This window comes from Akebia trifoliata, chromosome 6 (assembly GCF_017979445.1).
Source record: "Akebia trifoliata isolate Shusen 1 chromosome 6, ASM1797944v1, whole genome shotgun sequence".
Lineage (NCBI taxonomy): Eukaryota > Viridiplantae > Streptophyta > Magnoliopsida > Ranunculales > Lardizabalaceae > Akebia > Akebia trifoliata.
Genome location: NC_141380.1, coordinates 3,013,984 through 3,041,939, shown reverse-complemented (window position 1 = coordinate 3,041,939; position 27,956 = coordinate 3,013,984). Strand labels below are relative to the sequence as shown.

The 27,956-nt window shown below is 35.2% G+C and overlaps 6 protein-coding genes across 8 annotated transcripts; 4 read left to right on the top strand and 2 right to left on the bottom strand.

Moving 5' to 3' along the window:
• The first annotated feature begins 85 nt into the window (after window positions 1-85).
• Window positions 86-6,985, top strand: LOC147399621 (cucumisin-like). The gene is made up of 9 exons (XM_086445054.1): window positions 86-180; window positions 1,314-1,405; window positions 1,793-2,036; window positions 2,882-3,395; window positions 4,488-4,591; window positions 4,718-4,936; window positions 5,819-5,930; window positions 6,027-6,240; window positions 6,450-6,985. Exons 1-9 carry the CDS (start codon window positions 86-88, stop codon window positions 6,983-6,985), a joined length of 2,130 nt encoding a protein of 709 aa, XP_086301180.1.
• Window positions 6,986-7,985: 1,000 nt separating this feature from the next.
• On the top strand, window positions 7,986-8,315 carry LOC147399620 (oxalate oxidase 2-like). Its single transcript, XM_086446541.1, has one exon. The coding sequence runs from the start codon at window positions 7,986-7,988 to the stop codon at window positions 8,313-8,315; it is 330 nt and encodes a 109-aa protein (XP_086302667.1).
• A 648-nt stretch (window positions 8,316-8,963) lies between these two features.
• Window positions 8,964-11,895, bottom strand: LOC147399619 (uncharacterized). Its single transcript, XM_086445058.1, has 5 exons — window positions 11,747-11,895; window positions 11,485-11,605; window positions 11,292-11,395; window positions 9,488-9,619; window positions 8,964-9,388 (listed from the first exon to the last, which is right to left on the bottom strand). Exons 1-5 carry the CDS (start codon window positions 11,747-11,749, stop codon window positions 9,362-9,364), a joined length of 387 nt encoding a protein of 128 aa, XP_086301184.1. The 5' UTR covers window positions 11,750-11,895; the 3' UTR covers window positions 8,964-9,361.
• A 337-nt stretch (window positions 11,896-12,232) lies between these two features.
• LOC147399618 (protein THYLAKOID ASSEMBLY 8-like, chloroplastic) lies at window positions 12,233-14,627 on the top strand. 2 transcript variants are annotated; one of them, XM_086445057.1, is made up of 3 exons: window positions 12,233-12,689; window positions 13,446-13,836; window positions 14,285-14,627. In XM_086445057.1, the coding sequence occupies exons 1-2, from the start codon at window positions 12,315-12,317 to the stop codon at window positions 13,833-13,835; spliced, it is 765 nt and encodes a 254-aa protein (XP_086301183.1). In that variant the 5' UTR covers window positions 12,233-12,314; the 3' UTR covers window position 13,836; window positions 14,285-14,627. The 2 variants fall into 2 exon arrangements, with proteins under 2 accessions (XP_086301183.1, XP_086301182.1); XM_086445056.1 differs by having other exon boundaries at window positions 14,230-14,627.
• Window positions 14,628-15,450: 823 nt separating this feature from the next.
• LOC147399617 (uncharacterized) lies at window positions 15,451-19,997 on the bottom strand. The gene is made up of 4 exons (XM_086445055.1): window positions 19,565-19,997; window positions 17,491-17,647; window positions 16,092-16,173; window positions 15,451-15,998 (listed from the first exon to the last, which is right to left on the bottom strand). The coding sequence occupies exons 1-4, from the start codon at window positions 19,945-19,947 to the stop codon at window positions 15,703-15,705; spliced, it is 918 nt and encodes a 305-aa protein (XP_086301181.1). The 5' UTR covers window positions 19,948-19,997; the 3' UTR covers window positions 15,451-15,702.
• Window positions 19,998-21,078: 1,081 nt separating this feature from the next.
• On the top strand, window positions 21,079-27,023 carry LOC147399616 (proteasome inhibitor-like protein). 2 transcript variants are annotated; one of them, XM_086445051.1, is made up of 9 exons: window positions 21,079-21,441; window positions 21,526-21,706; window positions 21,851-22,009; window positions 23,860-23,955; window positions 25,645-25,719; window positions 25,925-25,962; window positions 26,053-26,116; window positions 26,214-26,297; window positions 26,704-27,023. In XM_086445051.1, the coding sequence occupies exons 1-9, from the start codon at window positions 21,267-21,269 to the stop codon at window positions 26,765-26,767; spliced, it is 936 nt and encodes a 311-aa protein (XP_086301177.1). In that variant the 5' UTR covers window positions 21,079-21,266; the 3' UTR covers window positions 26,768-27,023. The 2 variants fall into 2 exon arrangements, with proteins under 2 accessions (XP_086301177.1, XP_086301179.1); XM_086445053.1 differs by having other exon boundaries at window positions 21,083-21,441; window positions 26,217-26,297.
• The last annotated feature ends 933 nt before the right edge of the window (window positions 27,024-27,956 follow it).

Sequence of the window (27,956 nt, the reverse complement as noted above, 5' to 3'; positions counted from 1 at the left end):
AACTAATAAGGTTTTGATTTTGATGATACAGTTGATAGCTTGCTTTAATGCTGCATAACTTGATGACCCAACATCCACTCTTTTAATGCAGGTTTACGTCGTTTACATGGGTGATCGTCCGAAGGGTGATTTCTTAGCATCATCAATCCACCTCAGCATGCTCGAAGAAGCCATTGGCAGGTCATCTACCTTCTTACCAAATTTTCCAAAATAACTCCCATCTCCATTAAGAGTTTAGAATGCTTCTCTTATAAATTTTCTAGCTTATTACTAAGTATCAAACTGTTATTTATGAAGTACAATTTTTTTTTTTTTTTTTTTCGAAGGTCGTGATTGTTTGACTCAAAAATTTTTACTTGATCTGCACACGTATGACATGGCAAGGGCACAGAACTATAGATCTTTTTCTTCGGGACACACAAGGAAAAAAGCAACGGTTATGTGCCCTTGCCACATCAACCGAGTACAGACTGAGTGAAAAAATTTGAGTCAAAAAATCATTAACGTTTTTGTAAATGAAATTTGTAAGTTGCATTTGATGTTGGTGATTTTAATTTTATACTTATCAAGAGCATATTTTGATAGTCAAAAGCATATTTAGTGGGTACTCAGACATTTATGATACCCAAAAAGCCAAAAGCTAAAAAGAATCGTATTTTTAGCAAAATTACCGGATTTAGAGATAAAGATGCCCTTAGTATTTTAGTTCGAGAGCTGCTATAGCCACATCACCTTTTACAAATGCCACACCAATTCCGATGTAAATCACTAAAGAATTGTACACGGTTGGTGTGGCAATAGTAACTCTCTTTAATTAATAACAAAAATGATCTTGATTGGTTTCTAGGTTATCATACAATTTAGAGATACATTTTAAAAAAAAAGTTATTTAATTTCTTTTGAAAGTTAAAAAGTTAAGAACTTGGTTTAGATTAATTTTAAAAATAAAAAAGAAATTATTGTTACTTTCTTTCACAGTTACTTTTTATTTTATATCCAAGTAGGTCCTTAGGATGCAAAAACTTGTTTTTAATTTATTTCTAAATGCTTAACAGTTTCTCAAAACATTTTGACCCCAAAAATTACTTCATAAAAACTGTCATCAAACAATTTCTTGTACAAATGATTCAAAGAGAATACATTCTACAAAATCACTTTGATCGGAATCAAAGCTGCACCAACAAGGCCTTAATGTTTTAAGAATTCTTCGAAAATTTAACAAAGTAAAAAAAATCTTTTTCGAGGAATCCTTTTAAAAAAAAAAAAAAAAGCTAACACAGAACGTAACTTCTGCTTGGGACTACATGTAACAGTGGTGCATCAAAAGCTTTGCTACATAGTTACAAGAGGAGCTTCAATGGGTTCGCAGCAAAGCTCACTGAGGAAGAGATGCAGAAAGTTGCAGGTGAGAATATCCGAATCTCTTGAGTTAAATTTCAGGGTTAATTGCCATTTCGTGAGCTAAAATGAGTTATTTACTATTTCGGCTAACTGTTCATTTTAATTATCAAAACATGAATGATCACGTTTTCATTAAAAAACCTGCGAAAAAGTCACACTAAAACCTCCAAATTCGTCACTTTAAAACCCGTGAAATAGTCATGTTAAAAACTCCGAATCTGTGATCGTTAACGTTTTGGTAATTAAAATGAACACTGAGCTGGAAACATAAATTCGTAAAAAGTTGATCACTTTTTTAGGAAATATCCCTATATTTTACTACTAATATTCTTTTTAAGTGTGTTTGTTTTATTTAATTGAATATGACTATAAACTTGTGATATGTACATAGGGATGGAAGGAGTAGTATCTGTGTTTCTTAGCCAAAAGAAACAGCTCCACACAACAAGATCATGGGACTTCATGGGTTTCTCCCAGAAAGTAAAAAGAACAACTGTTGAAAGCAACATTGTCGTTGGGATGCTCGACACCGGACTCTGGCCCGAATCCGATAGCTTCAACGACGAAGGATTTGGCCCTCCACCAAGCAAATGGAAGGGTACTTGCCAGGGCTCCTCCAATTTCACTTGTAACAAGTAAATAATACTTAACCTCCTAACCATTTCTATACAATTTGATTCATTAGGCACATAAATTTATAGAGCTTCTATTGACACCCCAACTTTTACTTATCACACCGCAATTTCTTAAGTTATTTATCATACCCCGATTAAAGAATAAAACACTCTTCAAACATTAGAAAGGTTATAATCTCAATGTTACAAAACATTATAACTTCATTCAATTATGATTAGGCTCATATAAAATCCTAAATTGAAAATATAGAAATCTAGCAAATATATATATATATCCAATAAAAAAGTAAGCCTAACTTTATTTATTTTCAGTCATTCACTTATTTTCTTGAGATTTTTCCCAAAACGTGCACAACTTTTACAAAAATTCCAATACACTGGTCACTTTAATTCCCAAAACATGTTTTTGAGTGAGTTCATTGGTAGGTATACTAATTTAAAGTGACAAACTCACTGATAAATTTAAAGAACAAATATCCTTGATTTTAAAGTGACATTTTCACTGATAAAAAAATGACGATTAAAGCAAATATCCTTATTTTTTAACGACAAGATGGCTAAATTTATCAGCGAGACGTACTTTAAATTAGAATACATATCAACTAACTTGCTTTGAAAGCATGTTTTGAGAATCAAAACGAACAGTGTACCAGACTCAGAATTTCGTCATATTCAGCACACCAAATGGTAATTTGCCGTCTTTTCTTTATTTTCAATTGTGGGTGTAATAAGTAAAAGTTGGGGTGCCAATAGCAGCTCTTGAAATTTATCCACCTACTACATTGCAAAATTAGTGAAAAACTCTTCAAAAATGGGATTTAAGAAATGTTGCACTTGAAATGCAGTAAGATCATTGGAGCTAGATATTACCACGCCGACGGAGACATACCCAAGGGCGATATTGCTTCTCCTCGAGATTCAGAAGGCCATGGATCTCACACTGCTTCGACTGCGGCTGGACGTGAAGTCAGTGGAGCAAGCCTACTAGGCCTAGGACTTGGAACAGCTCGAGGGGGTGTACCATCGGCTCGTATTGCTGTATACAAGATATGTTGGTCTGATGGCTGTTCTGACGTAGACATACTTGCTGCATTTGACGATGCAATTGCGGACGGTGTAGATATCATCTCTCTATCAGTAGGGGGATCATTTCCATTTGATTATTTTGAAGATCCCATTGCGATCGGAGCTTTTCATTCGATGAAGAATGGGATTCTTACATCGAATTCTGCTGGTAATTGGGGTCCCGATGCTTCGACGATCACGAATGTCTCGCCTTGGTCTCTGTCTGTAGCTGCTAGCACCATAGATAGGAGGTTTGTGAGCATGGTTCAGTTGGGTAATGGCAAGGTTTTTGAGGTGAGTTGAGCTTCCTTTTCACATATGTGAATCACTGTTGTATTGATGATCATTTAAATTCTTGGGAGATTTTTAGGTAACCCTCCAAGTATTGATGAAAATTAGTGATGCCCCTGTGTTTTAAAACTATTTAACATCTACCTCTTGTTTTCAGTCTTCCCTGAGAGACTAAGAAATTGACCGAAATGCCCTCATCTTCAACCTCCATCCAAAAACCTTTTTTCCCATCCTCTTCAATCTCATGTGTAAATTGAGAGAAGTTCCCAGAAGGGTAGAAAAAATTGTGAAATTCCCATTTCAGTGGACTATTCATTTTAATTTTCAAAACGATAAATTTCAATTTTTGGAATTAAAACATTTTACTTGAATATATATATATATTGTGAGTTTTACAATTTTCAGAGGCATGTTTAGATAAATCAACCTAAAATTTAATTTTATCCTCTACTTCAACCTAAATATTTGATCTCCTTTAACCTACAAACCTCAGGAACAAGATAGAGTATCTAGAAGAGGTTGAAGATAGGTTCACCATCTTGAGACGTTTGTTTGTTTATTTATTTATTTACTTATATAAAATTAAAAAAAAAAATTAACTTATAGATAATAGATTGAAGAAGTTTGGGATAAATAGCCTTTCGAAGAAGGTCCCCCTCTGACACACGCCCTCATCACAGAACCATAGATCATTTACCTTGGGATACACAAGAAAATGATTTATGATTAAGCATATCCTGAGGCAAATGATCTATGATACGGTGATGAGAGAGAAGGGGGTATGTGTCAAAGAGGAGCGTTAGAAAATCATTACACTTTGGGAAAATAATGAGTTATTTGCAGAAGATAAGGAAATTTTGGTATATTCAAGACCAAAATCAGGGGGTGTGTCATCAGTTTGAAAATTGGAGGGTTATCTAATATTCAGCGAACCCTGGGGAGGTATCTAAGTTCTTGCGAAGTTCAATGAGTCTAGATCAACTGTTTATCTTAATTACTGTACTTATATCCATGTGGGTCCAATCCATTGACTTCAACACTTACAAGTTAAAGTCAAAGTCAGACATTGTAATATCTACGTTTCTCTGCATGTAGGGAACCTCAATCAACACCTTCACACTCAAGAATAAAATGTACCCTATGATCTACGGTGGAGATGCCCCAAATACCCAAAAAGGTTTTAATAGTTCCGAGTCCAGGTAAATTACAATAATTGAATCCTAAAGATTAAAAATCTATAAAGAATATCAAGTTCTGTTGTTATTAATGTGAGGTCCATTAATTGATTATGGAAATTGTGTGTGTGTGTGTGTGTGTAAATGAAGGTACTGTGGCCCAGAGTCGTTGGATGCGAGTATGGTGGGTGGAAAGATTGTTCTATGCGATACGTTGAGTTCAGGAGAAGGTCCGCTGGGAGCCGGGGCAGTGGGTACTGTAATGCAAGATGGTGGCTTCAAAGATGTGGCCTTTTCTTTTCCATTGCCTGCAACCTACCTTAGCTTGGAAGATGGTGGCAATGTGTCCCAATACTTAAACACAACCAGGTATATATTTCTACTTAATTAAGATCAAGAAAGTATTTCTTATTAGAATCACAATTTTAAGTGAGATCAATCATATGATATCTATGGTATTAATTTTAATATTCAATTTATTATAAAATGCTTTATAATAATACCCTCATCCAACTTTAAATTCCTCGTTCTAAGACATTGGTGTGGTACTTATCAAGGATACTTTGATACCTAAGTCAGATTCATAGTTAATATTTGAGTAAATTTCCGTTGTTAATGTTGACAAAGTTATCACGTAATGTTAACGATTTGGTAACATATTGTCAACATTACATGGTAGTTGTGTCAACATTAGCAAAATTTTAGAAATATCGAAAACTTTTGTAATTATTTGAGAATTTACCCTTAATATTTTAGTCGAAATCATATAAAAATTACGTTATAAGTAATACCTCTCTGATCCTTATGTAGGTCTATCCACAATTTGCTTGTTTGTTTGAATGTTCCTTGGTGCATTCTTCTCTCTTTTATTGATTTTTGACGATCATGATTATCAATTTATTTTGTAAATCTTGTCATTAATTATTTGTTAATGCAATATTTCTCTTTTACCATCTTTGGATTTCAATCCAACTTCAACTAGATCCTGTGACAGGGTACTGCCAAGGTGGTAGATACTCGTATGTCTCCTAGCTCTCTAGAAACTAGAATTCATTCTTTCTAAAACTAAGGATGTTTGTGTTCCATAAATCGTGTTGGTTTTTCATTCTCTTTTTGCTAATTTAAATTGTGTTAATAAGCTAGTCTCCTGCTAATAGCTACCACGTTGAAGATCCCTAAATGCTCAATTTGACAGAGATGATCAATTCTTATTTTTTAACTCATGAGAGCATTTTAATATATGATCATCAGTAATCCAATGGGAATCATATTGAAGAGTGGCGAAGCTAAAAATCCATCGGCCCCATTTGTAGTATCATTCTCCTCACGAGGGCCAAATCCAATCACAAGCGACATTCTTAAGGTAACTTGTAGCCTCATCATCTCTTCTATTTGTGTTTATGATTGTCTTTCTTTGATAGCTTTTATCTTGATTCTGAAATCTTAAAACCTCGTGCAGCCCGATTTAACTGCCCCCGGAGTTGACATTGTAGCTGCGTGGTCACCAGTTTCGTCTGTATCAGGGTTTGAAGGTGATACACGTTTTGTGTCGTACAATATCATCTCTGGCACATCCATGTCTTGCCCACATGCCACTGCTGCGGCCGCTTATGTAAAGTCGTTTCACCCAACATGGTCTCCCGCTGCTATCAAGTCTGCCCTAATGACTACGGGTTAGTAATGTGTACTGACATGTTTTGTAATTTTCTCGCGAAGCTTAGTATCCTCCATAATCACATATTTTTCATAAATTCCTTTAAACAACATTTATTATTTTGTCGCTTAGAGTAAAAAAGCACGGGTGCTATTGTTATTATGCAATGGCATTTTTAAAAATATCACGAAATCTTACTAATCTATCCCATCTCTATATTCTTTGCAGCTAACCCTATGAGTGTTGCAACCAATGTCGACGCGGAATTTGCATACGGTGCAGGACATATAAATCCCGTAAAGGCTATAAATCCTGGTTTAGTATACGATGTGGGTGAGGCAGATTATGTGAAATTGCTTTGCGGCCAAGGTTATAGTACTAAGAACTTACGACTCGTGACAGGAGACCGAAGTACTTGTTCCAAAGCAAACAATGGTACTGTTTGGAATTTTAATTATCCTTCCTTTGCTCTTACTGTTCATGCCAAGACATCTTTCACTCAGAGCTTCAATAGAACTGTCACCAATGTTGGATCACCGGGTTCTGTTTATAAAGCAACAGTGAACGCTCCATCGGGGCTCAAGGTACATATTGCACCAAGCACGTTATCGTTCGGATCACGGGGGCAGAAGCAATCCTTCGTGGTGACTGTGGGAGGAACTTTAGATACATCTATGGTGTCTGCTTCTCTAGTGTGGGATGATGGGGTGTATCAAGTTAGAAGTCCTATTGTTGTTAATTATGCCTTGGAAAAAAATTCTTAGGGAAACAATTCAATGTAATACAAAACAAAATGATGTTGGTCATTTTTAATAAAAATCTAATAAAATTTAATTGATTGGAACCAAATTGTCTCCAAATCTTACCAAGTCAGATTGGAAACTCGGCCGAGCTATGTCTGTTATTATTATTAATTTTAATTTTTTTTCCAAAACTAGCAATAAATATTTTTTTAAATATTGAAGGTATGATTTTAGAATTTTCATTCTCTCACGTGGTTTGAGAGTTCTCGAATTGATTTGACCCTAAGAAGTCTTTTTTTTTTCCTTCCGAAAAAGTTCAGTTTTCTACTCTCAATTTATTTGGAAAAGTCATCTACCGTAGAACTTTATAAATATCTAAAGTTTAAGGTCTTAAAAAACGAGAAGAAGACCTTAAAGAATGTGGATGCAGAAAAGAAAAGTAGATATAAAATCATTTTCAATAACAAAAGAGTAGGTTTTTTTAGGACATAGTGAAGTGAAGAACATGATTTGTTTAGGTGATCCCAAATCTTTGAGAGAAAGATTTGGTGATCTACCTAGGTCTAAAATCACTTGTCACCAAAAACCAAAAAAGTTGAAGTATTTTTTTTATTTAAACAAATCAAGGATTTTTCACAGGAGATTAAAGAAGGCGAGATTTTAGTTATTTTATATTTGTCTAACAAGGGAATGCAGTTAAGGGGGATGTCATAAGTTTGAAAATGCTAAATCTATAGTGAGAAGACTCTGCATTAAAACAAAATCAAGATACACGAATTGCATGGACAAGGTTAGACTCTCCATCAACTGATCATAACTGCACTGGCACTACTCTTCATAGCACAAACCCATGCCATCAACCCAAATTAATCTTTGACTTTGCCGTCCCTGATGCGTCGACGAAAGCAAGCTCGATGGAGCGTTCTTCACTTACCCCGGCTTACAAGGTGGTGCACCTGCTTCCACCACTGGCTGAGGCCATAAAACCGTCTCAGTAAAGGACTTCCCAGCTCTCAACGGCATGGGAGTGTCCCTTGAGTTGCTCGAGTTCCAAGCCGGAGCTGTTAACATACCCCACACCCTCCCAAGAGGAGCAGAAATCTTCTTTGTAGTCAATGGTGCCTTGACAGTTGGATCTACAGATAGCAATGGGAAGATTTACAAGAATGTGTTGCAGAAGAGTGACATGTTCATCTTCCCTTACCAAGCTAACTTTGACAAGACCAACAAGGCTGTTGTTGTGTCGGCCTTTGCAAGCTCTCCAATGCTTGCACGATTCCCCTTCCTAAGAATTTTTGGGTCTAATAACCCAGATGTTCTTACTAAGGCGATTAAGATCTCAGCTCAGTGACTGAAGAATAGCCATAACTGAGGATGGATGTACGCCATGGGTGAACCTCTTCACGGAATGGAACAAAAGCATTCTAATGCTACGCATGGAGTAGTTGTTGGGTTGAGTGACATAGGGGGAGCAAATATTTGTAATGTAGTTGGTGTGGCTTGCAATGCAACCATGTGTAAACTATGATATTAGAAGAAACATAGTAGTATTTTTTGAAAACTCTACTGATTGTTATATGATACTTGAAGAAACATAGTAGTATTTCATATAAATAATGATATGGGAAAAAAAATATTCTAAGTAATTAGAGGATAATATAATCTAAACCTAGTACTTTTCTCCGCAAAGAAAATCTTGATCTTCAAGAGAAGATCTAAAATATCATTTACATTTTACTATCGTTTGGGTATCAATTCTTCTAAATTTGAGGATACAAACCCACAAAATTCAGGTCATAATTGGACCATATCCCAAGAAAACTAGATATCCATTCAAGCCATGCAACCACTCCTGCATTAACAAAAAGAGAATCTATTGCCACACCAAATTTTACTCAAGAGCACTGCAAGATGTTTATAATGCATTGGTGTCATCGGAATTGGGGGTGCTCTAAGTCAAAGTTGGTGTGGCAATAGAAGCTCTCTTAACAAAAAATACTAGTTAAAAAAATTGCTATCTTGCATACATTAACAGTGACTTTCAATTTTCAACCATATTGTAAGATTGATTCATCAAAAGTCTAAACAACTCAAACGTAGTTATGAGAAACATCTCATCACTCACTCAAATCTTAATAGCATCCAACAAGTCTGCCATTGAGTCAAAATAAATACCGGTAAAAGTAGTCTTCGCAAATAATAGTAATTTCTCGCAATGCTTCAGGTCTATGGTATTTTGACCTTCTTCACTGCACAAGGATACGAATGCTAAGAAGAGGGGAAGGAAAGAAAGAAAAAAACCCACTTCTCTAGTAACACAACAACCTCATCAAAGCCTCTAGAAATCAAGTTCTAAAACATTAGAGACCCATCACGCCAAAAAGGTTTATGTATTTTTCAGATCAAGAGTTTCTCAATAGCATCCTGCATTTCACAAGAAAAAAAAAAAACTTGGGATATAAACGTACAGTTCAAAAAATGAAGAAATGGGGTATATCTTTGTGAAATTAGATAGCAATTTACCTTGAGTTGCTGTATTTGGGATTTCAGCTGGCTTCCCTCGTTGCTTGTCACAGAACAAGCAATAACTGGTCTTGTGACTCCACATGCACGGCCAAGGGCTTGCTTCGAAGGAACAAACACATAGGGCACATTCTGCCACAATGAGAAACAGTTATTTGGTAACGAGGCACCATAATAGACAAAAGAGAGACAAAATGATCATCAATATTTAAGACTTTATATATTTTATATGAATTATAAGACAAGGGGTTGTCTGATCATATAGCCCTTAAGATCAATGTATTGACTGTTGTCATGTTGCTCACGTGTTGGATTCCAACATTCTAAGAATTCTGGTGTGACACTGCAGCATTTCTTTTAAGTTTGTTGTTTCCTCGCTTGCATGATATTAATTAAAATTAACCAAGATTGTGAGTTCTGCCTTTTTCCACTCAAAACTTTCTATGTAGCAAATATAACATCAGATCTTAGACGTCAGTGTTATATTGCTTATACGTACAAAGCTATGACACCCAGATACTTCCATAAACTCGGCATACCCATATCTGCACAATATCATTTCAATACAGATACCAAACATCACAAGGATACTTCTTCATTACAATTTGATCACTTAATAACATACAATTAGTTATCCTAACAATTTTCTTGTCAACATAATAGGTCTTACCAGGGTGGAGCCAGGATTTTGCCCATGTGGGAAGCAACCAAGAGTAGAAAAATAATTGTGGGAACAACTAAGAGTGAAAAAAAAGAAGTTATGGGTGCAACTAAGAGTGTAAATTTTTTGTGGCGGCAATAGTGGCAGATTTTTTTATCAACCACTAGAAACAGGGAGATTGAGCAATGAAATAGAAGAAAAACCAGGGTTAGAAGAAACCCTAACACAACTTAATGGCAAAGGCCTAACAAGCCTTCTTTTCTATTATATTTTTAAAAACAAAGAATCTATCACAGAAGGATTTTTCCAAAGATTTTAAAGAACTAAGCAACTTAAATCCTCGCTATCCCCCCCATACATCCATATCCAACTCAATGTAACCCCAAGGGATTGGCTTAGTGGCAAGCCAAGCCTTGATAAGCTCCTCAAGAAGGATAGGTCAAGTGTTCGGAACCCCATGAAGCAATGAATTCCTTGGGGCCACCCTCCAGGGTCAGATTGACCCTCGACTCAAACAGTTGCATGTAGGACCTTCAAAGGAGGCAGTGCGGGCGATCTCACCCGAAGAGTGGGGATAACCACGATAAGCCAAAAAAAAAAAAAAAAATCCAACTCGATGTGATGGAAAATATGGTAAGAAGCAGATGAGTTGGTCAATTTTCTTCTAAGGAGGTGAATCAATTTTCTTCTAAGGAGGTGAAGAAAGAATTTATCAAGTGATTTTGAATCCTCCATGGAAGTACCCCATGATTTTGTGCATATTGCACAAGTAGAGAGTATGGCGACATTTGGTTACACTAACTTGACTTACTATTCTACAATTTATAAATTTTAATTATTTTGATCTGGCCAAGTTGGTCTTGCCAAAATCCTTCAGCTCATCAAATATAAACCATAGGTTTCAATCCAAAAACACATATATTGCAATAACAAACTCTATACCCATTCATAAGAAACGCCTAACAACCCAACTAATGGACCTTCTGAAACCTTAAAAAGGATTGAAAATCTGTTGAACTAGAATAAATATATTATAATAATAATAATAATACAAGAGAGACATCAATTTTAGACGCACTTCAGCCTTCAAATACTATTTAGATATCGTTTCTAATTTCTTCAAAAGAAATTCAAAGAGGGTACCTTATCTTCGGCAAGGAGTGGGAGATGGAGAAGGATTTCAAGTGGTTCCGTGTCTGCCGCCATTACAACGAACTCCGAAATGCCCCTGTTCAGAGTCTTTGTTGCTGAAATCAAGAATTCATTAAAAAAAAATCCCATTAAAAGCAGAAAACAAAGGAAATGGAGTGTAGAGATTGAGAGGGGAAAAAAAAACCTTCATTAGCACCCTTTTTGAGTTGTTTGTAGTTGGCGGCTTGTTGAATAAGGTCCATAATGGTTATAGTGAGCTGAGAATCTGCGAGTGGGTACGCCTTCGGGTTCACAGCTTCAGCCGTCTTAACCAAACCAACAAACAAACAAACAGAAACAATAATAATAAATTAAAGATCAAAGATTGGAGAATAACTGATTAACAAATGAGGATTAGAGAGAGATTGCGAGATAAAGAGAAACGAAGAGTCAGAGAGAGATGGTACCATGTTGGTGATCAAAGAGAACCAGAGAGGATTAGGGTTTTTCGAAACAAAGACAGCGAAGGGCTTAAAAAGGGGAGAAACGAACGAGAGTACGAGGCACGTTTATACTATAAATTTATATAACAAAAGGGGTGTACGGTGTGCATCATATACTTGATGCGAAGGACCTATCCACGAATAGTTTTTCTTCTTAAGAATCAAGATCGTCTTGATCGCTTTTTAGTGGGTCCCATGTATGATTTTAGTGAGTCCACGAAATGGTGCTGCCAGCTGCTCTATTCTGATTGGAAATGGTGGGAGGACTTTATGCCCCATTAAATGGAGCAAGATAGGTATGTTACTACTAGGAGTATTCTATCAATGTTTTTCCTTATGCAAGACTGCGCGCCCTAACTTTGCGTGTATTAGTATCCTCAGACTCCGATTTGAACCAGCCGAGTCAAATTGATTTTTTTCTGGTTCAGTGAGTCAACAATGCCTTTAGAGCCCAAACTCTGAAGTAAAAACTCCAAAACCCTTAAGCCCTCTCTCTCTTCTCTGCCTAGCCCTAATTATAAACAGAGTTTCAATGGCGATTCGGGCCTTTTGGAGATCAAAAATGCCATTTTTCGCATCTATGATCATGAGGGACCTTGTCGGAACCCACATCGAATCGTCCGTACTTGTGAGACTGCAGAAATCGATTCGGGAAACGGGTTCGAACAAACAGATCTCTGATTTGAGAAGCTACCATGATGGTAGACCGAGAGGACCGCTTTGGAGAGGAAAGAAACAGATTGGAAAAGAAGCTCTCTTTGTAATTTTGGGTCTTAAGAGGTTCAAAGATGATGAAGAGAAGCTCAATAAATTTATCAAAACGCATGTATTAAGGCTCTTGAAGATGGACATGATTGCTGTCCTCACTGAGCTTGAAAGGCAGGAAGAGGTCACTTTGGCTCTCAAGGTGCTTTTTTATGAATAAGTTCTATTTTTAGTTTTCTTGAATGGTTTGTACGATAAATTGTCGAGTTTTCTTACTTTCAAGGATAATTTAGTGTTTTGTTAAATCGTTTCAGATTTTTCAATTTGTAGTTTAATGCACCAAGTTTTGCCTGATTGTAATTCGTCCTTCGGGCTGTAAGGAAAATCCGCAAAATTAAGGAATATTTGCTGTAGTGTACTTGAGAACATAGTGACAAAAATCTGGAGTTTTTTTTTTTTTTTTTTTTAATGTCTCAATTAAATCATGATTTAAATAGTTGTCAATTGAATCATCGCAAAGTTTTTGAAAAAAAAAAAAAATCGCATATCATTTTTGTTTTTTCTTATCATTTGTACTTTTTAAGTTATCCCATGTTTTCCCAACTTTTTCCAAAGCTTTCTCTTGTCAAATTATTCTCAAACTGCGACTTTGTCACTGTGCTTAAGAACCATGTATAGCTAGTGTTCAAGTTCTGGTTTGTTCTGCTTGATCTTCCATTTGTTTGTCGTGCTAATTTACAAATGCAATTAAAATATGCTGCTTGTGCTCTTTCGTTGAAGTATTTTATGACAAATGGGGTGTTTTCTGGCTTAATTGTGTGTAGAAGCTGAAACTTTAGCTATATCGTTTGATTCCCGTCTATTTTGTTGTTCTTCGATACCTTGTTTATCTATATTACATGAATTAGTTTTAATTGAACAATGGATTGTGACCTGAGAACAAATTGTTGGTTTTCAGATATTTGAAGTAATTCAAAAGCAAGACTGGTTTATACCAGATGTTTTTATGTACAAGGATTTGATTGTTGCATTAGCAAAATGTAAAAAGATGGATGATGCAATGCGAGTGTGGGAAAGTATGAGGAAAGATGATCTCTTCCCAGATTCTCAAACGTATGCCGAAGTCATTCGAGGTTTCTTGAGATACGGATCACCTGCAGATGCCATGAACATTTACGAGGATATGAAGAAGTCTCCCGATCCACCAGAGGAGTTGCCTTTCAGGATTTTGTTGAAGGGGCTCTTACCTCATCCCCTCTTGAGAAACAGAGTCAAGCAAGATTTTGAGGAAATATTTCCAGATAGGAATGTTTATGACCCTCCTGAAGAAATATTTGGAATGCGTTGAGGTACTCAGTTTGTAGTTCAGTTTATTTCCTTGCTTTCATTCCCTTTTTTTCACTATTCTCCTACTTATGTGGTTGTCCCTAAATTGATGTTCACTTAAAAGTATTATAAGACTAATGTTGAGTTTAGTTCCACATCGGATATTCATTGCCTTGTTTCCCTCTATAAGCTTCTGGGCTCTCCACTCTATGCAGTTTCACTATTCTCCTTGTAATCTAACCGAATAATTATCCTAATCTAAATTAACTTTCACACTAAATTTTAGAATTCTCTCCATTAATATTTTTTTCCCTTTATATAGTGCTATCTTGACGTGGTTGAAGTGGAAAAACTGCACCCCTCCTCACCCATGTTTCTCTCTCTCTCTCTCTCATATTATTATTTATTTGTTTCAGATCTTTCAGAAGATTACTCACCATTTGATATCATGTCAACAATCAATTATGGCAGCAAATAGGGATTAGCAATGTTGCATTATCCCACAAAATCAGAGAATTTGGTCGCATCTTGAATTCTCTCAAACAATGTTTGAGGGGCTGTTTAAAGTCCATAGAAAGCCTATGCTTCCACCAGCTAGAATATAGCAACACTATTCTTCACACTATGGCCCAGCAAGAGTAGGACTCATCATGGAAGACATTTTAATTTACTTCGCAAAAGTAATTTGAAGGGAAGACCCGTGTTTTAGTTTTTTATTTTTTGTGGCTCTGATTTTTATTTTTATTTTTTTAAAACAAAATTGTATAAATTTTGCATTTGTGGCAGAACTATTTGTTCTTTTATAGTTTCAAAATGGGAGTGAAACCTATTACGTGTTCAAATTGTAGGTTTATTGGTAAATAGCATTAGATTTGATACTCTTGATATTAGAAAATGCTTGAACTTCAAGAATACAGATCAGGTAGACCACTGAGGGTTCAACTGATGCTCTGCACAGAAGTATGGTGTGAACAAAAAATGAGAACTTTTATTTTCGCGCCAACTCCTTCTAAGACTCCAATTAATGGAATGATAAATGAAATACCATATAACAATACAAACATACACTAAATATCTTCTCCTTGAAAGAAGAAAAAGAATGAGCATTAGAAGATTACAAATACCCAGAGAAAGATGAACGGGACGACAGGGATTTAATGTTACCTTTTGGGTGATTTATTAACATTCATCTCAACCCATTGTTGATACCCCTGTTCCTCCATTTAGTGTAAAAATTGTTTGTCCTCAAGACTTAAACCTCAACTCGCTATCTCCTTCTAAGCAACCTTCAAATCACAAAGAAAAAGATAGGATATTTGGGAAGGTTGAAGACAATGTTTTGGAGAAGAAAAATCAAGGGTTGGTTTAAGGCGATGAATTGATCATGACGAGTTTCCTAGAGGTTAAAGATGAGAGCATTTACATCACTTTCAATATCTCTCAGATAAGACCATGGTCGAGATGCATGTCATCAGTTTGAAAATACAGGCGTAACAGATCTCTTCTAGAACAACAAAATGCTTGTCTTCTCTTTGTGAACACATAATAACACGATTTCTTAGAGAGGTCTTAGAGATATTTGAAATCAATCGTATATCACTTTGGGGAAGAACAACAATATTTCATTGCTACAAATATGAATTATTTAAAATAAAAATAAAAAGACAAAGTGTATTTGGATATTTCCCTTCAACTTCTCAATATTATATTACACTCTTTATTTGATATTTGAGAGAAAGAGTTGAAGTGGTTTCTTCGGGAGAGAGTGACTTGAACTAGTGTGTATAGACATGATTTTTTCTGCGACATTGGAATTGGAAACCAAACATGTCTCAACAAAAACGTTTAAGTTACAAGTTTGTGTATACATTGCATTCACAGATTGAGCTCTACACCCGCTTCACCATAACCACCATAATTGTTGCCATTGCCAATACCATGAGAACAGTTGCTGTGGCCGGGTTATTCCATATATTGTTTCCATAACTATTTCCCTCCATTGGATTTATATGGATGCAATGAAACAACTCTGATAGATTTTTCACCATTGCCAACACTCTTAACTTGATCGTCTGCATCAAACTCATGGCCGAGCTTCCAAATGGTTCTCCAATATCGGGATTATTTTCTGGACTTTTCTCACCCTCAACTCCTGACGTAGATCCGCCCATGTTCTTGTTCGTTTCTGGGGTACAAGTAGAACAACCACAATGCAATCAGACATGTGGACTTTGTATTTAAGAACAGAAATATGAAAAAGAGTTTATAACTAGCATACTTTTATATAACTCCATAACCTTCTCGTTCGTCATCACAGCTTCCCAGACATTTTTATCAGAGGTCAGTGAGGCAACAACATCCTGCAAAGAGAGCAAAACCACATCATTAGGATGCGAACATTAATCACATTGGCCATTTGTAATCAGTGAATCATTCTTTTCCATTCAATTCTATCTAGATCTAAATCTTATGTCAAGGCACGAGTCTTTGATATTTTAGAACAACTCACAATTTACGTTGCTTTCAGCCTTCTTCTCTCTGTTTAGAACCTTCAACCAGCATTATTGGTCTTACTTAGACAAGCCAAAACCATCTTAATTGAATTTTTTTCCCTCTTCTAATAAGGCTACTACTAAATTCATCGGGATGTTCTCACTTCTATTTCATCTTTCCGAGTCTTTCCTCTCATCTATCTCAATACCATCATCCCTCCTACACCCATTTTAGATGGGCCAACATTGCCTAAAGAATATTTCGTCTTATTGATATGATGTACAATTTTCGTTTTCCCTTTGGTTTAATCAGAGTACGCATCAACTCCAATTAAACTGAAGGAAATTATCAGGGATACAAAATGTGGGCCAATCCTTCTGTCGTCATCCAAAGGAAGAACATAATTCTATAATTGGCAAGTCATGGGTTATCATTAAAGTCACGATGATCATACAAAGGTCAGCATCAAGACAGTGACAGCATAACTACGAAATTATTGAGGATTCGGAAAACAGTAGCTTACGGTGAACACAATCTAAAAATGCCTAGAAAAGATAGATAGAACCAATGGATATAGACTGCCAAACATAGTTTTAATGGTCGCTAGTCAGAAATTTCAGGTCCATCTATTGGAGTTGAAATAAAAGGAGAACGTAAGTCAGCATTTTTGGGGTTGGTGGATCAATGACAAGTGGAAATAAACCTATAGCATTGTGGGAGGCATTCATTTTTTTTTTTTTTGAAGGATATGGCATCACCAAGAGTAAATATCTCAACGAGATTAAATGGGTATCGGGCTTTAAAGACTTAGCTAATAAAATAAGAGAATTTAATGGATAAAACTCAAATTCTCTTACTTTTCTTCATAGGATCAAGTTGATACAAGTCATTGAGAGAGATAATTGTGCATTTGCAAACAAATATTCTTCATAATTAAAATTTGACAAAAAAAAACCCCTATAAGAATAGTTAATGAAGATTTGCATGAATACATATGACATCAAGAACTAATTCCCCTCTATCTTCGTATAAGTAGTAACCGAAGTACACATTCAAAGATTTCTCAATAAAAAAATATATTTGTTGAACCTCTGTTTTGATCTAAGATAACAAAAAGTATACACCTAGAAACACAAACAACAGACTCCCAATAAACATTCATTGATAAAAGGTCAAGTTCACACCTGAACTTCAGGACTGTTTTGCAACATTGAAAATGCCTGAAAAGCATGTTCTGAATGTGAAGCAACACAAACTTCGGAAGGCCTAGGGGAGGTAGATCTTTGAATGTTTGTAGAGGAAACATCACCTCCAGCACCGGAAGTATGGGAGAAATACATCCTGAAAAGATAATAATTGCACAACAAACTCAGTGATAATTTCTTAAATTTTTATTTTTTATTTCTTTATGTATTACATATGTTATACATATGAGTCAGGTTAAATCTACATCCAATCTAACAACACGATAAGTTTGCACCACCATGCCGATTATAAATGCCAAAAAGCAATCCGTTTGTACAATGTTAATACGAAAAGTTAACCCAAAGCTACAATGTTTTAAAATAGTGCATTTTGCACTTCCATCTTTCAATGTCTTGTCGCATCCATTTATCTTCCTAAAGCTATGAAGTGGATTAGGATTGAGAGAGTTATCAGTTTCAAGAACTCAAGTCTTAGTAAATTCACATCAAGACAGGACTTACTTTATCCCACACACCCCTCCATCCAACCCTCAAACAAGACAAACTTTATGAAAGAGTAAATTTCTTGATCAATTGAACAATAAACTCTGTACGAACATGAAAAGTTCCCATGTCCAAGAACTTTAGTAATCAGTCATACCTCAAGAAAATCGACATCCATCGTTCTAGAAAAAGTTCAAAACAGTGATCACCCCATGTAATGAGCAAAAGACGACATAAATAAGCAACTCCATAGCCAAATACCGACCCGTGATCACCATGGAAATTATGTCCTTTGGAAATTGGCACGCGTTAAAGTGTAATAAATACACTTTGGAAATTGGATTTTTGTACCAAAAATGCCCGAAAAAATTATTTTTTATCAAAATACCCTCACATTCCAATTTCCAAAGTGTATTTATTGCACCTAAACGTATGCCTTTAGAGCACACATTAACAAAACCGTCAAAATTTGTATTGAGGTGATCATTGGAGTGTAGGGGTGGCATTGGGTCAGGTCATGTTGTGTTCATGTCTTGTTGAGGTTAAGGTATTATGAGAATTTATTAAACCCAAATCCAACCCATTTAATAATCGTGTGAAAAACCTAAACCCATACCCAACCCATTTATAAATAGGTATACCTCACCCAACCCATATATCATATTTAATAAAATGAAAAATAAGTTCCATTTCCATCACAAAAATAAAAGAATACCATTACTAAAAATAATGTCACACAACCGTAAATTAAGTTCAATGGTGAAAATTAACTTTTGAATTTTTTTCTTTTTGAATGCAATAAGGAGATGTGGTCAGTAAATTTTCTTTACTTAGTAAGGAAAATGTTTTTTAATATTATTATTGGCTAAGCTAAGTGTATTTCATTATCACATGACACATATTAGCCTTACTAAGTAAGATCTTAAATCTTCCGAAAGGTCACGTTGTCCATACTAGGAATCAAACACTACATACCTTTAGATTTCAATGAAAAAAATATATAGAGTAAAAAATTATAAATATAAATAAATAACTTACTAAGAAAAAAAAAAATTCCCACACTAAAACTAAACCATTTATTACTTTAAAAATATCTTAAAACAACTTTTATATTTTATAGAATTTGAAAACAAATTGTATTAGGAAAAAAGTTTTAGGAAATTCTAGAAAAAAATAAGTAATTTAATTTTTTTAAATAATTGTTGATATATTTAAAATTACATAACTAAACCTGTCAAATCGGGTTAAACAGGTTGATGCCCAAAACCCAGACCCGACCCATTTACTAATCTGTTAAATGGGTTGACACTATTATGACCCAAACCCACTAACTTCGTGAGATTGCCACCCCTAAATCGCAGGGTCAACGAAGTCGAATTTTTGTATCCAAAATTCATCGACAAAAAAAAATCTAATAAAACCCTAATTTGTTCGAATTAATTATCGAAAGCCCAGTGATTCGTGTTACCATACATGTTTGCAAAGAGATCAACACGAAAGAAAAAAAAAACAGAAATCGTGAAACTTAAAAGTACACGAAAAAGAAAAATGGTTTGGGAGAGAAACAAACTTTTGCAAAGCATCTTTAAGATCAGAAATGGCCTCCTTAGCTTCCTCGAGATTCGGAACGGCACCAAAAGCAAGTCTAGGCGTCCGATCCATGAAATCGATGATATTCTGTTGTTGTTCATCTTCGATGAATTCCCAGTCGTTGATTTCACAAGATGGTCTGGGAATTGAAGAAGAAATCAAGAGCGTAGAATTATTTATGATTTGATTTTGGTTAGATGGGGAAGGGAAGACGGTCGCATAAGGGAAAGGTATGGCAGAATTCCTAGCTGTCAACACACGCTCTGCTAAAGGAACCGAAGATGGAATTCCTCTGTAATTTCCAATGAACCCCAAACCAGCTACCTTCGCTGCTGCACTCCTCATCACTGTTCCCCCTCCCATCTCTCTCTCTCTCTCTCTCTCACTCTCACCAACGAAGCCAAAGAGGGAACAGAAGATAGGATATATTGTAATGGCAAATATATAGAGCTGTTGTTGGCTCCTGAACTTTTACTAATCACACTTCAGTTTCTTAAATTAATTATCACACCCGATTATTACTTAAAACACACCATTCAAACACTTAAAAACTTGGATCAAGTTATCACCTTGACATCATATAAGTCATTCAAAGAGTTATTTTACCTCAACATTACAAAGTATTATAACACTTTCAAACAAACAACTTTAGCTTTAGCAATTATTTAAAATTAGGATTCTAAAATCTTCAATCGAATAAAAAGATTTTTTTCCTACTCTTCGGATGAGTCTATTCGCACTGCCCCCTCCAAAAATCCTATTAGTCCCAAGGTATTCATTGCTTCTTAGGGTTCGGAACACGCTTATTAATAAATAGAAATCTAAACAATTAAAATAAATCTATTGGCACCCCAACTTTTATTTATTCTTAATCATTGACTTATTTTTATTTTTTTGAAAAAAATAAATTTTGTTTCCGATACACTATTTATTTTTATTCCTAAAACAAGTTTTTCAGTGAGTTCGTCACTTTTATAATTACCGATCTCACTAATAAATTTCTAGCGAAATCGCAAATAATTTTGAAGTGACTTTTATAAATCAGCAATCTTGCTGATAAATTACTAGCAAGATGACATGTAATGTTAAAGTCAAATACGCTTGATATTTTTAACAACGAGTTTGTTGGCATTTTATCAGTCGAGATTACTGATTATAAAAGTGACAAACTCGCTCTGGAAAACATGTTTTGGAAATTAAAATGAATGTGCACCAGAACTAGAATTTTGCCATATTCAATGCATCTAATGGTAATTTATCTTTTTCTTTTAATTTTAATTGGGGTGTAACAAGTAAAAGATGGGTGCCAACTTGAAGCTGAGGCTATAAGTTGAACATGAGGATATTTAAGTCAATTTCTCATTAGTTTACATAGAAGATTCAGGTCAAGAGATACTAAGACGATGATGGCGATGAAATAGTGATCCCGTACCACTTGAAGCAAGTTACTATGATACTACTGTAGTTCGTTCTTTGGGTACACATGGGTGGATGCTTGTCCGATCAATCGAGAACGTGGGCCTATCAATCAGTATCAGTAGTCCCTATGATCCATGGTTCTGATCATATTCCTTTTACTTGAGCAGAAAGAAATCTCTCAATTTTTTTTGTAAGTGAAATCTCTCTTTTTCTCAGAAACTAGAGAGGAAAAAACCCGGCGAAGAAGAAGAAAGCAGAGAAAAATGGCGAGCGAGGACGCAGTAATGGCTGTAATTAGGGCATCTCGACCTTCATTTCGAAACCCACACGACAAGATCGTTTTCTCCGTACACGCAGTGTTCCTTGCCTCGGGATACACTCTTAAAGCTACAGGATCTGAAGCCTTCTCTGAGACTGCTCTCTCTTCACCTCCTTCAGGTCTTCCCCTTTTTCTCTGTTTTTTTTTTTTTTTTCAATCAAGTTTGAATATTTCTTCATTGGGTTTTTAATTTGGTGTGGTAGATGAGGTTGGAATTGAGGGTTGGAATGGAACTGGCGATAGTTACGGTTTCGTCTACACTAAAGATGATAAAGATTCAAAGATTACTGTCTTAGTCAAGTGTTTGATCATGGGAGATCACCTTGTAATCGATGCACTAAGCAGTAAGCATCAAAACAAGGAACCAACTACTCTTCAAATCAAGTAAATATATATATATATATATATTTTTAATTATTATTATTTCAATTGTGTATGAATTTTCTTGTATTGTTAATTTTCTAATGGATTTGATTCTCAAATCAAGTTGGATTTCTTTAAGATTATTGAATTGGATGATTCTTGCAGTGTCAACGACTATGATGGAGGAAATGAGAGCAAAAATTTTGCCAACCAGTATAAAAATTTTGGAATGCTTGTGAAGACTTTGAATTCGGGGATTCTGCACAAAATCGAGGAATCGCCAGAGAAAGGGTCTGTGAATGCTGCAATCCCTGGCACTTCCAGGTATATAATTATGAAATCAGCATTTTTTTTTCTTTTGTTTTAGTTCAATTTTGATTGATAAATTGTGTAGTTTTATTGATATGGTATAGTAAGTACTATTGCAATTTGGAGGATATATGACTTATTTATGTGTTTTCAGTAGGTTTGCCTACAACAGTTTGAATAAGAATCTGAATTTGGATACTTGGAAATTGAACATAAGATGCAAACCAATCCAATTAAAAGGAAAATTTTATGACATCAACGTTGAGTGGTTATAAAGTATCATATTAATAAATTGAGTGTAATAGAGATGAGGATTTTAGGATGGATGAGTGGAAAGACAGAGAATGGTAAATTAGGAATGATAGCATTTGAGAAAATGTAGGAGTAGCTCCAATAGATGATAAGTTAAGAGAAAGTCTATTAAGATGATTTGGGAATGCTCAACAAAGGTCATTTACAGTCCTTGTTTGATGGAACATGCTAGTTGAAAGTTCTAAAAGAATGAGAGGAACACTCAAAAGAGCTTGAATTGGGGGAGTGAAAGTTGACATGAACACATTTAGAACAAAAAAAAAAAAAAGACGACGTTCAAGATAGAATTGAATGGAGGAATACTAATAAAAAGAGAATTGAATGTAGGAATAAGATTTGTGTAGCTAAATCCTAATATTTGAGATGAAGGTTTTTATGCTTATAATGATGAGAAGATTGGAAATCTTTTGGTTGGTATAAGATGACATAATGAGGACTTCTAATTCAGAACTAAGAGATCGGTCTTATGTTGAATCTTAAGCTTTTTTTTTTTATTGGAGCTTGTTTGGTGTCTAGTCAACTTTGATAAGCGAGAGACATGTCTCATGCCGAGTCTTAAGCTTATCTATTATGGGAATTTTTAGGGATGATGGATGCGTGGAATTCATTTTGGATTTCACATGTGTGATAGGGATTGGGATCCTAGTTTGGCCAAGGAAGTTGGTTTCTTGAGCTTTTTATGGTTCTTTATCTTGATCCCTTGGTCATACTCTATTCCATATTTCCTTTTCTTTTAGCTAACATACTTGTATTCAGCATAGTTATTTATCAACCCAAAAAAAGAGCTTAGGGTTCAAAAGCTCTTATCTTGATCACATTGTGTGTTAGATCTATTTTTTGAGATCAAATATTTGAATTAGTTGTGATTTCTTTCCTTTGTTCAACTGTAAATTAGTGTTACGTTAAGGACCTTTTTTTTTCTTCAACAACTTATTATACAAAGATTCTCATTCCATTTTTGGATGGGCTATGCTGAAATCCAGTTGTTTTGCACATTCTGTTTCCTATTCTCCTATTATCCTACCTTTCTCGATTCTATGTTCTTTAAATATGAGGGTTAGTCGTTGCATTTCAAGGATTAGGGGACTCACTACCATGGTTGTTGTACTGCCTTTGTACCTAGCATGGAAATCTGGAATGAAAGTTTCATCTCTTTTTCAATTTTCAATTGCGTGCTGGAGGAGCCATTACAATGGTTCACGTGATATTCGGGCATATGAGAATACCTTTTTCCTCTTCTATTTCTTAACTGTTGTTTATTGCGTCAATGTGTCTTTATTCTGTATTTTATTGTTAATGCAAAATATTAAAATTTTCCAACTGGAGCAACTTAAGTGGGTGGACAAAAATCTATGTTATGTTGACTAATATTTTGATCTGGACTTCTTTAATACCATTTTTATGTTGAGTATTGGAATTGTCTGGTGGGCTTTTTGTGTTCTTGAATTCTTGTAGAGATATAAGAATATATGGAGGACGGACTTTGATACTCACTGGAATTTTTATTGCTCACTTTTATCTAACAAATTTTATACTTGATGCTGTTTTGGCAGGGCAGAAACCAGTGAAAGGTCTGGACCTGAACGTAACCTGCATGAGCCACAAAGCCCTCAATTATATCCTCCGGGCTATTTTCCACATCCTCCAGGGTATTTTTCACAAATTATTTATTACAGTTTCAAAGTTATGGCATCACAAATTATTAAATGGAATCTTATAGATATATAATATACATGAAGTATATCTGATCCTTTGATCGTTGTTGTACATATGACCTAATTGTTACTTCTTTCATATTTAGCCGAGCATTCTGGAGTATTGATTAATTTTGGGATATTGCATGATATAATGTGTTTGTTTTCCACCCATTGTTGGGTTGTCATAGCATCACTCCCTGTCATTTTGCTAGAAACTGCATTGCTCACACCAAGTATTCAAACCCAAATAGTTTTAGGCATGCAGTTTGCGAAATTGGCAATCTCTGATAGTTAAATTAACGGGCAAGACGTGATGCATTAGCAGAACAGCCAAATATTCATATGGTTAGCATCCTGGCATCGACACGATATACTAATACTGGTATCGGATACCGCATGTATTTCTATGATAATTTTTTTTTTTAATACTCTTGCATGTTGTATTATTCATTGTTTTCTGATTTCCTCAAGGTTTCCATTTCTTCGGATATCAGTTAACCGTTGATGAAATCTAATTTTCATTTACGATTATTTTCATATTAATAAAAATAAAACAACATGCTATCAACATCTTAGATAAGCTGCCCTATCTAGAGTTGTACCTGTATTTTCGGGGTCTGGCATAGGTATAATAGCATCTTGGATCTAAATCAGATGGAAAAATCGTCAAGCTGAGAACAAAACAAAGATACTCGGACAAGTTAAATTGCAAGTTTTATTGATTAAGCTGAATCAAATAAATCATGTACATGTGGAGGAGCCAAAAGAGAAGGGGTTAATACGTGAGAAGGTTTCACTTTCAACAAACCAAAGAAAATTCTTGTAATTAATGAGCTTGTAGGTTTTGCCAAGCCTTCATAGAAAACAAACTTTTTCTTCTCTCTGGCTATATTTTAATAGAATTTCAAGTCATCTTTATTGATCGAGTGAGTCTTGTCCTCCGTTCAATTCTGTCTAAAGACATGTCCTTTGTTAATCCGATAGAATTATTATAGTTGACACTGATAAATTTATAATCTTATATGCATTACGCTTGGCACACCATGCTGCCACATTGACACTAATTTTGCACCTCTCTAAAAGGCAAATATGATTATGCAATCAATACGGATTTTGTAACATACTAGAATTTACCCGTGCCTACCGGCATGGGCATCCTCTTTGGGATTAAGGGGGTAGATGTGGAAAGGAAATAAAGTTGGACAAGTATTATTGGAAAGGGGGTAGTAGAGGAAAGACAATAAAGTTAGAGGGGTATTTTTGGAAGGGACAGAAGAGGAAGGGCAAACAAATTAAAATTGTACCTGAGATTTTTAGCGAGATTAAATCGCAATCCCTCTTTATGTGGGGATAGACAAGGTGGGGTCCACCATTGTGTTTTATTATAAAGATATTTATAAGAAGTTTTAGAATATGTGGCATATCATATTTGTGAATTACAGTAAATGGAATTTATTAGACTAAATGCTCTTATTAAGAGTTCATTTGAGGATTCTTGACCTTACTAGTCTGAAGTTAATGCTTTTGGTATTTTCAGACCATTGATTGATGATCATATATTTCATATTACGAAAATCGATCAAATATTTGTATGAGTGTTATTAAACGTGCGTTTCATTTCTCTGCTGCTTGGTGTGCTAGTCTCTTGTATCCTCCAGTAATTCCTGGTCACAATGATGATCTCCATCCAGGGCTTGGAGCTGGAATTTACCCCAGGTTCTTTCTGTATCCTTTTTTTTTTTTTTTTTTTCTTTTTTTGTGATTGGTGAGCTGGACACAAACCCACAACCTCAAAGTTGCTATTAAATGTGTCAAACCAACTGAGCTATGGGTCTAGCTAGCCCTTTCTATCTCTAGTTTATCACTTATTTGTTAGTCACCATTGGTCATTTAACCTTTTCATATTTATTTTATCTTTCAGGCGTGGTCCTGACATTGGTGGCGGGTCCATGCTTATAGGTCTGTAAGCTGATCTGTTTTTGAACTGTATGACAAAAACCATGTTCAACTCTTACACAGCTTACAAAAAATTTCTTATTGTGGGAACAGGGCCGCATGATCCACGCTGGTTTGGTCCGATGGGTGAACCACCTGGATTTCCTGGTGGTCCTTTGTGAGTATATTGCAATCTTTTTTATTGTTTTCCATCGTGAATAATTGGAACTATATCTACATAGCTATGATCCTAATCTTGGAAGGGTTAATTGAAGCAGGGGTGGTGTTCCACCAGGTTCCCGCTTTGATCCCTATGGCCCGCCTGGCGTTCCTGGTTTTGAACCCAACCGTTTTGGAAGGTATGCATTGTTACTTTCTTTTTCCAGTTGTAATAGCTTCAACAAATAAATAAAATAGAATCTCCATTTTTGGAACTATTTATTTGACTTGGATTTCTAAAGCAAGCAATATTAGTGATGGAGCTATCGTGGTATTGGCCTGAATCATGGTTTGACTGTTGACACTAATATGCCATCAGTCACTCATCATCCATTTCAAATCTATTTCAACCTTCAAATATTTGATACTTTCTGAAATGGGTGATGGATGAGCCATATTTGTATTGTGATCAATTGGCATAAGTTGATACCAGTAACTTGCATTTATAACCTTTCTTTATCTTTATTTTATGCTAATTGTGTCCCTACAAATGTTTCCTATAGTATTTAGTCCCTGACTTCCTTTTCTTGAGTATCTTATTTGTAGAAATCCACGGAGGCCTGGGACTCATCCTGATCTTGAACCTTTTGGAAACCCCGACTTCATTTAGGAGACAACTTTGTTTTACTGAGATCTTTACTATTTATTGGATAATTTTGCTTTCTGTTTACATCTCAAGTAAAACCTCAACTTCTGTAAATAACACAGATATTATTCCTTTTTGTTCTTTTTCTTGTTTTTTTTTTATTTTTTTGGTAGGGTGCAGATCAAAGTATCTCTTCTTATAAATGTTTGGGTATTTAAGTTTGCTTTGTTTAGATTATTCCCAAGTTTGGGCTGTTTAACTTCCATTTGATTTGTTTCTGGTGGATTATTAGAGTGCGAAAGTCTTCGGGTGCTGATACCAGAGACCCAGGTTCAAGACTTGAGAATGCATTGTTCATTCTGAAAAGCCCCTATTGGCAAAATGGGTTAGCCGATCTCTTCATTGGCCACACCTACTCAGTTCAGGTTGGAATTACCAACCCAAACCTGACCTGCCTAATGGACTAATAGATAATGACCTAATGCCCTCATCTTCAACCTTGATTTTTTCTTCCCAAAATCTATCATCTTCTTGCTTAAATTTTGTTTTGCCCTATTCTATCTACTTCAAACTTAAAAAAAGTAAGATGGGTTTTTTTTTTTCTTTATTTTTTGGGTTGAGGGGGGAGGGGGGAACGGTGGAATTTTGAAGGTTGAGTAAACTAAAAATAAGTCTTGCTAGTGACCTCAAGATTGGACCTCATAATGCACATCTTTTCACTCATATCTTAAGAAGAGCTTTTATGGTTACCGTACACTTTCATGTTAGGGTGTGTGATGTGAGGTCAAATCTTAAAGGTCACTTGGCGTCAATCTAAAAATAATTAACTGTAGAGTTAAGTAGGTTTCATGTTAGGGTGTGTGATGTGAGGTCAAATCTTAAAGGTCACTGGGCGTCAATCTAAAAATAATTAACTGTAGAGTTAAGTAGGTGATAATGCTGGAGGTTGAAGGGCATTTAGGTTATTTTATTAGTCTATAAGAGAAGACTCGGATCAAGGGTATCTCCATATTTTAACAAAAACTTAAAAAGGGTACTCCTAGTAAAGAACTTCCATGAGATTTGTAGCAAACTCTAGTAAAATTAAAAATTACATGTATAGAGATAGAGTAATTATCTTTAAATTTGACATCAAATCAACTTAGTTGCAACTTTTAACTAAAAATGTTCTTTGGAATATTAGCTTATTGAGTCGTGATAATATGATGCACAC

What these genes read in the sequence shown, in the direction of transcription:
- LOC147399616 (XM_086445051.1), top strand. Translation starts at nt 21,267, where the DNA reads ATGGCGAGCGAGGACGCAGTAATGGCTGTAATTAGGGCATCTCGACCT. An exon ending in TCTCTCTTCACCTCCTTCAG is followed by an intron (nt 21,442 to 21,525) that starts GTCTTCCCCTTT and finishes TTGGTGTGGTAG; the next exon opens with ATGAGGTTGGAATTGAGGGT. An exon ending in GGATTTCCTGGTGGTCCTTT is followed by an intron (nt 26,117 to 26,213) that starts GTGAGTATATTG and finishes GGTTAATTGAAG; the next exon opens with CAGGGGTGGTGTTCCACCAG.
- LOC147399619 (XM_086445058.1), bottom strand. An exon ending in CAAAAAGGGTGCTAATGAAG is followed by an intron (nt 11,396 to 11,484) that starts GTTTTTTTTTCC and finishes TCTTGATTTCAG; the next exon opens with CAACAAAGACTCTGAACAGG. An exon ending in CCCAAATACAGCAACTCAAG is followed by an intron (nt 9,389 to 9,487) that starts GTAAATTGCTAT and finishes TGTGAAATGCAG; the next exon opens with GATGCTATTGAGAAACTCTT.
- LOC147399617 (XM_086445055.1), bottom strand. Translation starts at nt 19,947, where the DNA reads ATGGGAGGGGGAACAGTGATGAGGAGTGCAGCAGCGAAGGTAGCTGGT. An exon ending in CTTAAAGATGCTTTGCAAAA is followed by an intron (nt 17,648 to 19,564) that starts GTTTGTTTCTCT and finishes TTATCTTTTCAG; the next exon opens with GATGTATTTCTCCCATACTT. An exon ending in AAAACAGTCCTGAAGTTCAG is followed by an intron (nt 16,174 to 17,490) that starts GTGTGAACTTGA and finishes CTCTCTTTGCAG; the next exon opens with GATGTTGTTGCCTCACTGAC.
- LOC147399621 (XM_086445054.1), top strand. Translation starts at nt 86, where the DNA reads ATGCAGGTTTACGTCGTTTACATGGGTGATCGTCCGAAGGGTGATTTC. An exon ending in TCCAATTTCACTTGTAACAA is followed by an intron (nt 2,037 to 2,881) that starts GTAAATAATACT and finishes CTTGAAATGCAG; the next exon opens with TAAGATCATTGGAGCTAGAT. An exon ending in GTAATGGCAAGGTTTTTGAG is followed by an intron (nt 3,396 to 4,487) that starts GTGAGTTGAGCT and finishes CTCTGCATGTAG; the next exon opens with GGAACCTCAATCAACACCTT.
- LOC147399618 (XM_086445057.1), top strand. Translation starts at nt 12,315, where the DNA reads ATGGCGATTCGGGCCTTTTGGAGATCAAAAATGCCATTTTTCGCATCT. An exon ending in AGGTCACTTTGGCTCTCAAG is followed by an intron (nt 12,690 to 13,445) that starts GTGCTTTTTTAT and finishes GTTGGTTTTCAG; the next exon opens with ATATTTGAAGTAATTCAAAA.
- LOC147399620 (XM_086446541.1), top strand. Translation starts at nt 7,986, where the DNA reads ATGGGAGTGTCCCTTGAGTTGCTCGAGTTCCAAGCCGGAGCTGTTAAC.